The sequence below is a fragment of the Salvelinus sp. IW2-2015 genome, linkage group LG14 (assembly GCF_002910315.2).
Source record: "Salvelinus sp. IW2-2015 linkage group LG14, ASM291031v2, whole genome shotgun sequence".
NCBI classification, from domain to species: Eukaryota; Metazoa; Chordata; class Actinopteri; order Salmoniformes; family Salmonidae; genus Salvelinus; species Salvelinus sp. IW2-2015.
The window spans coordinates 2,587,896-2,603,084 of NC_036854.1; the positions used below are offsets into that span (position 1 = coordinate 2,587,896).

Below are 15,189 nucleotides of genomic sequence, written 5' to 3' on the forward strand. Positions count from 1 at the left end.
AGTGTAGGTGTTTAGAATTGTCTATGGTTGAGTGTAGTTGTTTAGGAAAGTCTATGGTTGCCTGATTTGGTTCTCAATCAGAGACAGCTGGTTATTGTTGTCTCTGATTGGGAGCCATATTTAAGGTAGCCATAGGCTTTAGGTGTTTGTGGGTAATTGTCTATGTCAATGTTCTATGTTGCATGTGTGCACTAGTTCGTTATAGCTTCACGATTTTTTGTTAGTTTGTTAAAGTGTTTCGTGTCGTGTTCTTTCATCTTCTTTAATAAAGAGAAGATGTATCATTATCACGCTGCGCCTTGGTCCGTCTCTCCACACGATCGTGACATAGTCAGCCTGCCACGCAGTCTCCTCGTGGAGTGCAATGTAATCGGCCATAATCGGCGTCCAAAAATGCTGATTACCAATTGTTATGAAAACTTGAAATCGGACCTAATTAATCGGCCATTCCGATTAATCGGTCGACATCTAATGTATATATATATTGAAATTATTGGCACCCTTGATAAAGATGAGCAAAAATGACTATATAAAAGAAATAATTCAAATACTGAGCTATGTTGTTCAAGTTTTTGGGGAGATTATATTATTTTATACTAATACAATTGCTCAGAGAAAGATATTTAGTCTTAACAAGTAATACATTTGTTTTATCAAAAAGGTAGAGGTCAAAATTTACACCTCTGTTTTCAATGCCTTTCAATACCTCACCTTGCAAGGATAACGACACTGAGCCTTTTCTCAAATGTTTTATGAGATTGGAGAACACATCGGGAGGGATCTTAGATCGTTCCTCCATACAGAATCCTTCCAGATCATTGATATCATTCGTCTGCACTTATGGACTGCCCTCTTCAATTCAAACCACAGGTTTTAAATGGGTTTCAAGTCCAGAGACTGAGATGGCCATTGCAAAATGTTGATTATGTGGCCAATTAACCATTTCTTTGTGGATTTTGATTAGTGCTTGGGGTTATTGTCTTGCTGGAAGATCCACTTGCGTTTTCAGCCTTCTGGCAGAGGCAACCAAGTTGTCAGCCAAATTATCTTGGTACTGGGTAAAGTTCATGATGCCGTTGACCTTAACAAGGGCCACAGGACCCTGGTTCAGCGGTCTAAGGCACTGCATCTCAGTGCTAGAGGCGTCACTACAGAAACCCTGGTTCAGCGGTCTAAGACACTGCATCTCAGTGCTAGAGGGGTAAGCAGAAGCAGAAAAGAAACCCACACCTACTGTAAAATATGGTGGTGATAAAATATAAGTTATGGCTATTTTCTAATGAGCTGTCCGTTATCAGGGGATATTAACTGGTAATTCATAGAGACATTGTGTGTGTTGGGTCATCATCACGTTGTTAAGCGAAAACGGGCTGTTATAATATTCACAGTGCTATGTGCTCTGTTAACAATTATGAAACTGAGCATATCAGTTTCAATTCCAGGCTACTATGACCAGTACCTGCCACTACCAGGCTCACTATGACCAGTACTGCACTACCAGGCTACTATGACCAGTACCCTGCCACTACCAGGCTACTATGACCAGTACCTGCCACTACCAGGCTACTATGACCAGTACCTGCCACTACCAGCTACTATGACCAGTACTGCCACTACTAGGCTACTATGACCAGTACTTGCCACTACTAGGCTACTATGACCAGTACTTCCACTACCAGGCTACTATGACCAGTACCTGCCACTACCAGACTACTATGACCAGTATTCCACTACTAGGCTACTATGACCAGTACTTTCCACTACCAGGCTACTATGACCAGTACCTGCCACTACCAGGCTACTATGACCAGTACCTTCCACTACCAGCTACTATGACCAGTACCTGTCACTACCAGGCTACTATGACCAGTACTTTCCAGTACCAGGCTACTATGACCAGTACTTTCCACTACCAGGCTACTATGACAGTACTTTCCACTACCAGGCTACTATGACCAGTACCTGCCACTACTAGGCTACTATGACCAGTATCTGCCACTACTAGGCTACTATGACCAGTACTTGCTACTACCAGGCTACTATGACCAGTACTTTCCACTACCAGGCTACTATGACCAGTACCTGACACTACCAGGCTACTATGACCAGTACCTGCCACTACTAGGCTACTATGACCAGTACTTTCCACTACCAGGCTACTATGACCAGTACCTCCACTACCAGACTACTATGACCAGTATTTCCACTACTAGGCTACTATGACCAGTACTTGCCACTACCAGGCTACTATGACCAGTACCTGCCACTACCAGGCTACTATGACCAGTACCTGCCACTACTAGGCTACTATGACCAGTACTTGCCACTACCAGGCTACTATGACCAGTACCTGCCACTACCAGGCTACTATGACCAGTACCTGACACTACTAGGCTACTATGACCAGTACCTGCCACTACTAGGCTACTATGACCAGTACTTGCCACTACCAGGCTACTATGACCAGTACCTGCCACTACCAGGCTACTATGACCAGTACCTGCACTATAGGCTACTATGACCAGTACTTGCCACTACCAGGCTACTATGACCAGTACCTGCCACTACCAGGCTACTATGACCAGTACCTGACACTACTAGGCTACTATGACCAGTACTTGCCACTACCAGGCTACTATGACCAGTACCTGCCACTACCAGGCTACTATGACCAGTACCTGCCACTACCAGGCTACTATGACCAGTACCTGACACTACTAGGCTACTATGACCAGTACTTGCCACTACCAGGCTACTATGACCAGTACCTGCCACTACCAGGCTACTATGACCAGTACCTGCCACTACCAGGCTACTATGACCAGTACCGGACACTACCAGGCTACTATGACCAGTACCTGACACTACCAGGCTATATGACCACTACCTGCCACTACCAGGCTACATGACCAGTACCTGACACTACTAGGCTACTATGACCAGTACTTGCCACTACCAGGCTACTATGACCAGTAACTGCCACTACCAGGCTACTATGACCAGTACCTGCCACTACCAGGCTACTATGACCAGTACCTGACACTACTAGGCTACTATGACCAGTACTTGCCACACCAGGCTACTATGACCAGTACCTGCCACTACCAGGCTACTATGACCAGTACCTGCCACTACCAGGCTACTATGACCAGTACCTGACACTACCAGGCTACTATGACCAGTACCTGACACTACCAGGCTACTATGACCAGTACCTGACACTACCAGGCTACTATGACCAGTACCTGCCACTACCAGGCTACTATGACCAGTACTTGCCACTACCAGGCACTATGACCAGTACCTGCCACTACCAGGCTACTATGACCAGCACCTGACACTACCAGGCTACTACTATGACCACTACCTGCCACTACCAGGCTACTATGACCACTACCTGCCACTACCAGGCTACTATGACCACTACTGCCACTACACTCTACACTGCACTACCAGGCTACTATGACCAGTACTTGCCACTACCAGGCTACTATGACCAGTACCTGCCACTACCAGGCTACTATGACCACTACCTGCCACTACCAGGCACTATACTAGACCTACACTACCAGGACTATGACCAGTACCTGACACTACCAGGCTACTATGACCAGTACCTGACACTACCAGGCTACTATGACCAGTACCTGACACTACCAGGCTACTATACCACTACCTGCCACTACCAGGCTACTATGACCACTACCTGCCACTACCAGGCTACTATGACAACTACCTGACACTACCAGGCTACTATGACCACTACCTGACACTACCAGGCTACTATGACCACTACCTGACACTACCAGGCTACTATGACCACTACCTGCCACTACCAGGCTACTATGACCACTACCTGCCACTACCAGGCTACTATGACCAGTACCTGACACTACCAGGCTACTATGACCACTACCTGCCACTACCAGGCTACTATGACCACTACTGCCACTACCAGGCTACTATGACCAGTACCTGACACTACCAGGCTACTATGACCAGTACCTGACACTACCAGGCTACTATGACCAGTACCTGCACTACCAGGCTACTATGACCAGTACCTGCCACTACCAGGCTACTATGACCAGTACCTGACACTACCAGGCTACTATGACCATACCTGCCACTACCAGCTACTATGACCAGTACCTGACACTACCAGGCTACTATGACCAGTACCTGCCACTACAGGCTACTATGACCAGTACCTGACACTACCAGGCTACTATGACCAGTACCTGACACTACCAGGCTACTATGACCAGTACCTGACACTACAGGCTACTATGACCAGTACCTGACACTACCAGGCTACTATGACCACTACCTGCCACTACCAGGCTACCATGACCAGTACCTGCCACTACCAGGCTACTATGACCAGTACCTGCCACTACCAGGCTACTATGACCAGTACCTGCCACTACCAGGCTACTATGACCAGTACCTGACACTACCAGGCTACTATGACCAGTACCTGCCACTACCAGGCTACTAGACCAGTACCTGACACTACCAGGCTACTATGACCAGTACCTGACACTACCAGCGACTATGACCAGTACCTGACACTACCAGGCTACTATGACCAGTACCTGACACTACCAGGCTACTATGACCAGTACCTGACACTACCAGGCTACTATGACCAGTACCTGACACTACCAGGCTACTATGACCAGCACCTGACACTACCAGGCTACTATGACCAGTACCTGACACTACCAGGCTACTATGACCAGTACCTGACACTACCAGGCTACTATGACCACTACCTGCCACTACCAGGCTACTATGACCAGTACCTGACACTACCAGGCTACTATGACCAGTACCTGCCACTACCAGGCTACTATGACCAGTACCTGCCACTACCAGGCTACTATGACCAGTACCTGACACTACCAGGCTACTATGACCAGTACCTGCCACTACCAGGCTACTATGACCAGTACCTGACACTACTAGGCTCTATGACCAGTACTTGCCACTACCAGCTACTATGACCAGTACCTGCCACTACCAGGCTACTATGACCAGTACCTGCCACACCAGGCTACTATGACCAGTACCTGACACTACCAGGCTACTATGACCAGTACCTGACACTACCAGGCTACTATGACCAGTACCTGACACTACCAGGCTACTATGACCAGTACCTGCCACTACTAATTCTCCATGTATGCTCTTTTTTCTGCTTGTTTTTTAACCAATGCATAGCCTCCATATCAGATAAGGACAGGAAGGGAAAGGGTCAGATAAATGAGGGCTTAAAAGGAGACGTTTCACAGTCAGTCAGTCCAATTGTCCTGGTCCACTTCTCTCTAGAGCTTTACATTTTACATTTAGGTTTTAGTCACTAGCAGTCATTTATCCAGAGCGATTAATTTTTTTTTTTTTTCATAACCAAGTGTTTCATAACTGGATATATTCTCAGGGAGGAATAATCAGCAGGAGATGCACAGTCTCTCTTCTCCCTCTCTTTCTCTCTCCCTCTACTCTCTATCTTACCCTCTCCATCTCTCTATTTATGTGTTGCTATCTCTGCTCTCTCTATCTCTCTCTCTCCCCGCCCCTCTCTTTCCACTTCTGCAGGTCTTTTCTTTCCCTCTCTACTGTCCTGACCCTCCTGACTGAACAGGGACAGGTACTGAACAGGACAGGACTGGACAGGGTAAGGTACTGGACAGTGCTGAACAGGAACAGATACTGAACAGGGACAGGTAATGAACAAGAACAGGTACTGAACAGGGACATGTAATGAACAGAACAGGTACTGAACAGGGACAGGTACTGAACCAGGACAGGGTACTGAACAGGGACAGGTAATGACAAGGAACAGGTACTTAACAGGGACAGGTACTGAACAGGGGCAGGTACTGGAACATGGACAGAAACAGGTACTGAACATGGACAGTACGAACAGGGACAGGTAATGAACAGGAACAGGTACTGAACAGGGACAGGGACAGGTACTGAACAGGGACAGGTACTGGAACATGGACAGAAACAGGTACTGAACATGGACATATACTGATTAGGGACATGTGCTGAACAGGAACAGCCAGACAGTGCCAGGCTATATGGAGCACCGGGGCCAGCCCTGTGAGGGAGTCACTTTGCATTTGTGCATGCTGCATCACAGTGTGCATTACATCCTGGCAGTGCCACACACCAAAGCAACATTTTCACAACAATTAGATCTGAAGTGATTACTCTGGCAGTGGCACATCCCATTGTGTTGTATGTGTTTTGAGAGTTGAGCAGGGCTCCCCAACACCTCTACTCCTGCTATCAGATAGGGCAAGTAGAAGGTCTGCTCTAATGAATTAGCCTGGTCCCCTGGAGAACCCAACCAAACCACAACCTCCCATCTAGATTACAGAAACTCATCATATTCTACATAGTGTTTCTTTGTAGCCCATTAGCCTCTACCCTGTCCATCTGTGTATTGCTTATGGATGCACTGTTTGAACCACAGCCTAAAGTAAGTCCAGGAATAGGGATATGGTTCTGTGTTAGGGTTGCAAAAAAAAAAATCCAGGTTTGAAGATTCTTGGAATTAAGAGGGAATAAGCAGGAAATACAGAATCTTCCAATCAGGATTTCTGAAAAACCAGGGAATTTGGGGAATGTTTCTGGAATGGTAGAAGTTAATAATCTCTTAAGGATCCAACCCTTTTTTTAAATTGTCGCCTAAAAGGACATACCCAAATCTAACTGCCTGTAGATCAGGACCTGAAGCAAGGATATGCATATTCTTGATACCATTTGAAAGGAAACACTTTGAAGTTTGTGGAAATGTGAAATGAATGTAGGAGAATATAACACATTAGATCTGGTAAAAGATAATACAAATAATTTATTTTTTATTTTTGTGCCATCATCTTTGAAATGCAAGAGAAAGCACATAATGTATTATTCCAGCCCAGACGCAATTTAGATTTTTGCCACTAGATGGCAGCAGTGTATGTGCAAAAGTTTTAGACTGATCCAAGGAACCATTGCATATATGTTGAAAACTGCCCAAATGTGCCTAATTAGTTTATTAATATATTTTCAAGTTCATAATTGTGCACTCTCCTCAAACAACATGGTATTCTTTCACTGTAATAGCTACTGTAAAGTTGACAGTGCAGTTAGATTAAAAATCATTTAAGCTTTCTGCCCATACCAGATATGTCTTTGTCCTGGGATTTGTTTTTGTTACTTACAACCTCATGCTAATCACATTAGCCTACGTTAGCTCAACCGTCCCACGGGGGGGGGGAGGAACGACCGATCCCAGTGTAGTAAAGAACTTTTACATTTAGGGACATCATCCTCCCTAAAACAGATGAACAAATGAATGATTTGTTGACGATGATGTCCTTGAAATGTGACGTGATAATAAAAATTCTGGAACTATATGTTAAGATTTAGGCAGAATTATAAATTATATTATTGAGTCTTTCGGATTGGCACTAAACAGTCTTTTGTTTATCACTGGGTGCAGTGATCTAAATAGCCTTGCACAAGCCTTAGTGGCTCATAGGGCAGGAGCCTATCTCCTGTTTCTGTAGCGTGAGGCAGCTTGATGTACACACCCTGGACAGGACGCTAGCCTATCACAGGGCTTTATCTCCTTAATGCAATAGCTTGGAGTGCCAAACGGAGATGCATCAGGTCCCATTTTTGGTATGACTCACCAGGGATTGAATTCACAGCCTTCTAATCTCAGGGCGGACGCTCTAACCACAAGGCCGCTGAGTCGGCAGAGCAGTGATGTAGTGGTAAAGACATATGTGGGTAAACTCACCGGTGGCGGTGAAAAAAGTAACACTCCCAATACTTTTAATACATTTTTCTGCAAAAGGTGGGTAAACTGTTTACCCTCCACTACACCACTGACTGTGAGCTTAGAGGGAGGAACACTCAAGGAGTGCATCCCAATTGGCACCCTATTCCCTTTGAAGTGCACTACCTTTGACCAGACCTAGTGGGGAGTCATTTCAGACCAACCTTTTTTTGTTCCGGGGACCACCAAACCACCGTTCGCGGAGTCACAGCATTTTTTTACATAAAATATCTTAGCTGTCAAGAGTCCGTTTTATCAGTGAATTTAACAGATTAAAGGCTTACAATATCATATATACTCCCAGCAGTTATTATTTCTGGAGAAAAAAGTATAATCAAAACAAAAAATATATCCTTAAGAAAAGTCAGACCACTGCTCTAAAGTAGGCAGGCTCTGTTTAAAGTTAATGGCTGGAAATGGCAGCCTTTTATTTATTACATTTTTTTACCTTTATTTAAATAGGCAAGTCAGTTAAGAACAAATTCTTATTTACAATGACGGCCTACCCCGGCCAAACCCGAACCCGGACGACGCTGGGCCAATTGTGCGCCGCCCAATCACGGCCGGTTGTGATACAGCCTGGAATCAAACCAGGGTCTGTAGTGACGCCTGACGCACTGAGATGCAGTGCCTTAGACCGCTGCGCCACTCGGGAGCCCCGAGCCCTTTTGAGAGCTTAATCATGTTAAAACACCACAATGTTCCCTCTGATGAATGGAGGATTCTCCCTACTCCCTCCTCTCCTCTCACTCCTCTTCTCCTTTTTCTATTCGCCTTGCCTCTCACCTCTCTCTCCCTCTCTCCGTCTCCTCTCCACTTTTCTCCTCTCCTCAGCTCTCCTCCTCCTCTTTCTCTCTCAGACTGACTACAAAGCTTAGGTCCGCATTGCAGTCCTCTGCTGGATCTCAACAATATGCTGCAGGGCTGGTATCATACACACTGAGCGTCAGACACACAATCAGAGTTGCATGCACACACACACACGGTACCGTTCCACCTATTCTATTCCAGTCTTTACAATGAACCCATCCTCCTATAGCTCCTCCCACCAGCCTCCTGTGTATCAAAGGTATAGCCAGCTACATGTGATATTGTCTTGAATGATTGATTAAGCTGTCTATAAGCCGGGGTTCCCCTTCTAACTAATTCAAATGGGATCTCTTCTGTTTTCATTCTCTCTTTCAGTTTTTCCCGTACGGAGATGCATCAAAGTTTGCCCAGCATGCGTTCAGGACCTTTGATAAGAACGGAGACGGCACCATCGACTTCAGAGAGTTCATCTGTGCCCTGTCCATCACATCGCGAGGCAGCTTCGAACAGAAACTCAACTGGGCCTTCAACATGTACGACCTGGACGGAGACGGCAAGATCACACGGGTGGAGATGCTGGAGATCATCGAGGTAAAGTTTAGAGTTCAGCCCATAGAGATTAATCATGAATCATATGCTCAGTGCCAAATGGCACCCTATTCTGTATATAGTGCCATAGGGCTCTGGTCAAAAGTAGTGCACTTTATAGGGAATAGGGTGCCATTTAGGCCATTCATGTCATATTAGTGTTGAGATATTATTCATGGAAATTAGTATCTAAAAAATTTACTTTTGTTCTCCAATTTACAGCCAGGGTTTACTCTTTACTAGGGCCGGGATAATACCAATATCGCAATATGTTTTCCATGGCAAAAATGAAAACAYGAAGTAGACCAAACTCTTTGGTCCTTTAAAAACCTGCTGTATGTAAAACATTGTGTTTCTATGGCTTAGAAAATAAATACATGTGACTGGATGACAACAACATAATGATGTTTGTTTCCAACATTCGGGCTGTTTTGTTTCCTTGCCAAGATACTAAGGAGTATCGTCCCGGCCCTACTCTTTACCTTCTGAATCTTTGACATTTCCTCCTCTAGCCCCAAATGCCCTCTTGTGTGCCTTGAATACTAATCAGGTTGGGTTTTTCAGAGAGTGTGTTTGACCTATAAATGTCTCTACTTAAGTAAACAATGACTGAACGATCATTTCTCCCCCTCTGTTAAGGCCATCTACAAGATGGTGGGGACTGTGATCATGATGAAGATGAACGAGGACGGCCTGACGCCCCAGCAGCGAGTGGACAAGATCTTCAGCAAGATGGACAAGAACAACGACGACCAGATATCACTGGACGAGTTCAAAGAGGCAGCAAAGAGTGACCCCTCCATTGTATTACTCCTGCAGTGTGACCTGCAGAAATAGAGGAGAGGGAGGATTGAGAACCACCACGGACTGCACAGAAGATTCATGTTCCATTCAGTTTGCAGCTATTTCCACTGAAAAAAAATTATGCTTGGACTACCTTTCAATGGATTTGCTTCTTGTGTTTGAAACACTTGTGTGCATGAGAATGTTAATTTGCTATAAAATATTTACATATACACACACACACACACACTTACCGAGACACACCCCATGAAGATACACACGCATCACCACAYACTCACTACATATTCACACCACGCACAAATATATATAGAGATATATAAATATTATTTAAATTATTTAAAATCAACTGCCAAAATGTAAAGTGTGCAATGTATTTTCCATAGATACCGTCTCAATCCACTGGAGCTTTAGCATCAGTGATGTGCTATGTTGAATTACGCTACTACTTATTGTTCTGAGTTTACTGACACTAGCTGTGTGTTTCAGATATTGAGTAATGTCAACCAAACCAAATTCCTATGGTAACGTAACTGTTTCTGATAAACCATGTATCCATTCTTATAAAAGATTAGATTTGGATAGATGAAGAGATGGATTAGTAGCCTATTCATCAAACACTTTTCCTTCCAAACGTGCTTGTACTGTTGGTGAAAATAAATGTAGTTCATTTGCATGCCTTTAGGTTTCGCCTTAAAAATAATCTCCTCATTTTGCATTCTATTAGAATAATGAAGACAAAGCCTTATTAATGAAATGCAGTTAAACATAAAATATAATAATAATTGAATAGGAAAAATCACATTACAGTATAGATCCTTCTACAAGTATTGATGTATGGGATGTATTTTTTGTGTTTGGTCATGACATTCTTTTTGACTGCCGTACCTGTGGGAGCATGAAACTTGTAGATAATAATAATAGTTATGATGCTAAGAAATCCCTGTTGCATCATTATTTAGGAACGAGGAGATATTGAATGTGGCATATTTAACAATGACAAAACCAATAGTCAACAAAAATATTTGTCTAAAAGAAATGAAATAAATTGAAATAAAAACATCAGTATTGTCAGGGGAATTATACCCTGTGAGTCATAACCAATGAGAGGTTGTAATATAAAAAGCTATCTGAAAATGAATCTCAGCCCTTTAACAATGAAGAGGTTTTAAGTGTATTTTATCCTACCTACTATTGGTCCAATTCGTTTTAGTCCTATGTCATCACACCATTTCTTCAATGTAGATACAGGTTGCATATCAATGTGCTGAATTCGACGAAGTTCCTGTCATGAGTTTATTAATACCACTCATAGGTGTAAAGAAAAGAATAACTAAGGCCAGTATAACATTGTGTTAAACATCGATCAGTATAACCTCATACTGTTTTGTCTCTCTCAGTTAAAAACAATAGTGTTTAAAAACAATGTCTTTAAGAAACTAGTGAATGCCATTCCTTATGAACCAAGCCAAGAGGACTAAACCCCTTAAGCCATGTGTTTTGGTAGGCTATACAGTTTGCCCAAAGTGTACCTAACGATACGCTGCTCTTTATTGTTCAAATTTTTCTACTTTTTTATTCCTCTCTCACATACTGAAGCATACAAACTGTACAGTAGCTTCTTCCTTTTCAGGTGCAGTGTATCCTATCGTCCACGCAAGACACCAGCTTGGAAATAGCCTCGGACACCTAGCCTGGTCCCAGATTGGTTTGTGCGGTCTTACAACTCCTATTGGTTATTGTAACGGCACAACATAGGAGTTGGCCAGACGGCACAAACAGATCTGGGACCAGGCTGTAAGACCCCAGCCTGACTGGATAATATTTAATAAATCCCCTGTACATATTAGTTTAAAGTAGACCCTGCTTGTATAAATCACTATTACAATTTGGTAACTAACTACCCATTTTGTTTCACATGCCATCTGCTTATTTGGGAGGAGTTATTTTAATCATATTCAAATTGACTGCGATGCCAATGTAACGGATGTGAAATGGCTAGCTAGTTAGCGGGTACGCGCTGCCCGGGTCGGGGCGAGGGGACTGACGTAAAGTTATACTGTTACATTGGTGCCGTGACCCGGATCACTGGTTGCTGCGGAAAAGGAGGAGGTTGAAAGGGGGGTGAGTGTAACGGATGTGAAATGGCTAGCTAGTTAGCGGGTACGCGCTAGTAGCGTTTCAATCAGTTACATCACTTGCTCTGAAACCTAGAAGTAGTGTTGCTTCCTTGCTCTGCAAGGGCCGCGGCTTTTGTGGAGCGATGGGTAACGACACTTCGTGGGTGTCAGTTGTGATGTGTGCAGAGGGTCCCTGGTTCGCGCCCGGGTCGGGGCGAGGGGACTGACGTAAAGTTATACTGTTATACCAAGACCAAATCCATCACAAATCCTCAAGAGATTAGGCTGACTGTCATCTAAAACGTTCCATGAACATATTTGCCCAGAAATGTTTGTACTGAAAAAAACTATTATCAGATACCAAATGTAAACAATGGCAACCATGTAAACTAAATTATTATGTTGTACATGTAGCATGTATTGTGTCCCTGATGACATGGCTGCGCTAGTCCTTGTGTTGTGATTTAAACTAATAAAATAACTCTATGGGCTGTTTTCTGAAGGTGTGAATTAGATTGCACAAAATGAAAGTAACTATACTAGATTGAGTTGAGGGGGGTTGTGATAGTATGCAGTACTGCATATAAAACCACAATCTGTATAGTTGTGTTCATATTAGAATAAGCAGGCAAACCAACGGTAGAGATTGTCTTCTTGAGGATGTCTTGGGTATAGATCTACTGCACTCCAGAACGTCTCAGCTCTCTAAATGTGAGTTGAACTGGCCTAGTGACAAATATGGTCTTAGCCATGATACAAAGCTATGTGAAAGGAAAGCAGGCTGACTAAACTGCAATACTGACTGAAAAGATCCCTGGTTCAGGATAGTGTGAAAGACCCTGTGCATTGCGTATGTAGAATTACAATAGAGCTGCTGGCAGTCGTGTGCCGGTCTATGAGTGACCGTGACCTATGCCTCTACTTTGACCTGGGCTGGRACCTACCTACCTATTACTGTTGACCTTTATGGGGTCAGGAAGAGGACAGTGCTATGACAGAAGTGCATTCATGCAAGACGTATGGCCAGCAGCTTTTATAAAAGGACCATTTATTTGACAGAAAATACCAATTTATTTGACAGAATCTAAAAACTCAAGTGAATTTGTATGAATTACCATTGTTTTTTTATAAATACGTTTACATCAAACTGCAGAATATTTTTTCCACAGAGATTGTATGTGTTCAAAATGCACACCAAAGAGACATACCAAAACTAAAATAAAACAAAAAGACTGTCAAAGCCTGTAAAATGCAACCTCTATCACATAGCAATCAGTAGAAAAATGCCCATATGCTGGGGATCATCCCCCCCCAAAATTCACCCTAATATACTTGATAACCAAGATATTACCTAATTACAAAACACAAATCAGTTAACTTTAGCAATTGGACAAATTAAGATGTACAAATGATTTAGAATTGAAAAAATAAGCTAAATAAAATAAAAAACTTTTCAGGAGACAAGAGCAAACATTGGATTACAACAAGCAAGAGGTGMATTTGTACAGATGTCTAAATGCACATTCTGTGCCAAAGGGAGAAGAGGGGAGACTATTTTGGGGGATCTGTGTTGATGCCATATTTCTCCTTCAGAAGCTTCAGCTGCTCCTCTTTTTTCTTGGTGTCCATCTTCTGGAAAGCCTGTGAGACAAACAGTGGAATGAAAATCATGAGTTATGCATGTTTAAGTGCAAAACTTTACACCGTTTACATGTGACAACCAGACACAGGCCGACCTGTCAGAAAGAAAATAACATATAGATTACAACATTTACCTCACATTAGTGCTTTAAAAGGTAGAGTCAGTGACGAACAAAGTACACAAAAATATCAGGTCAACTTCCGCAACAACTAAGAGTGCGAAGCGCAAGGCTAAACTTCTTCGCCGTTTTGGTCTAGCAGCTATCACACGTTGCAGCAGAGTGAGGCACATCCGTGTGCATGTGCAGATCCTCTGTGCCGTCTTGCATCGTGCTCGTCTGCAATTTCTGTGCATAATATTGCCGACTCTCAGTTCAATAAAAATAAGCAGTTTGACTCTTCCTCCAGACACCTGGAGGTGTCAATGTACCAGCATTGACTAATGCCAACACCAGGGCTCAACAACCCTGTTCCTGGAGAGTTACCCTCCTGTATGTTTTCACTGCAACCACAATTGTAACTAACCTGACTCAACTTATCAACCAGATAATTATTACAACCAGCTGCGCTCAATTAGGGTTGGAGTGACAACCTACAGGACGGTAGCTCTCCAGGAACAGGGTTGGAGTGACAACCTACAGGACGGTAGCTCTCCAGGAACAGGGTTGGAGAAGTACACGTTCCCGCTCAGCCCAGTCAAAACTGTTCGCTGCTCTGGCACCCCAATGGTGGAACAAACTCCCTCACGACGCCAGGACAGCGGAGTCAATCACCACCTTCCGGAGACACCTGAAACCCCACCTCTTTAAGGAATACCTAGGATAGGATAAAGTAATCCTTCGACCCCCCCCCCCCCCCCTTAAAAGATTTAGATGCACTATTGTAAAGTGGCTGTTCCACTGGATGTCATAAGGTGAATGCACAATTTGTAAGTCGCTCTGGATAAGAGCGTCTGCTAAATGACTTAAATGTAAATGTAAATGAATAGGGTCGGAGTGAAAACCTACAGGACGGTAGCTCTCCAGGAACAGGGTCGGAGTGAAAACCTACAGGACGGTAGCTCTCCAGGAACAGGTTGGAGTGAAAACCTACAGGACGGTAGCTCTCCAGGAACAGGGTTGGAGTGAAAACCTACAGGACGGTAGCTCTCCAGGAACAGGGTGGATGTGAACCTACAGGACGGTAGCTCTCCAGGAACAGGGTGGAGTGAAAACCTACAGGACGGTAGCTCTCCAGGAACAGGGTTGGAGTGAAAACCTACAGGACGGTAGCTCTCCAGGAACAGGGTCGGAGTGTGAACCTACAGGACGGTAGCTCTCCAGGAACAGGGTCGGAGTGAAAACCTACAGGACGGTAGCTCTCCAGGAAACAGGTTGGAGTGAACCT

General features: G+C 44.0%; 2 protein-coding genes across 2 annotated transcripts in view; one reads left to right on the forward strand and one right to left on the reverse strand.

The window, feature by feature from the left end:
• LOC111972507 (visinin-like protein 1) overlaps positions 1–10,483 on the forward strand; it is a 44,869-nt gene extending 34,386 nt beyond the window's left edge. The window contains exons 3-4 of the mRNA XM_023999505.3: positions 9,029–9,244; positions 9,881–10,483. Of these exons, the coding sequence (XP_023855273.1) occupies positions 9,029–9,244; positions 9,881–10,078 (414 nt within the window). The 3' untranslated portion in view covers positions 10,079–10,483. The remainder of the gene's footprint in view (positions 1–9,028; positions 9,245–9,880) is intronic.
• A 2,738-nt stretch (positions 10,484–13,221) lies between these two features.
• LOC111973371 (splicing factor 3B subunit 6) overlaps positions 13,222–15,189 on the reverse strand; it is a 20,445-nt gene continuing 18,477 nt past the window's right edge. Inside the window, exon 4 of the mRNA XM_024000715.2 lies at positions 13,222–13,803. Within this exon, the coding sequence (XP_023856483.1) occupies positions 13,714–13,803 (90 nt within the window). The 3' untranslated portion in view covers positions 13,222–13,713. The remainder of the gene's footprint in view (positions 13,804–15,189) is intronic.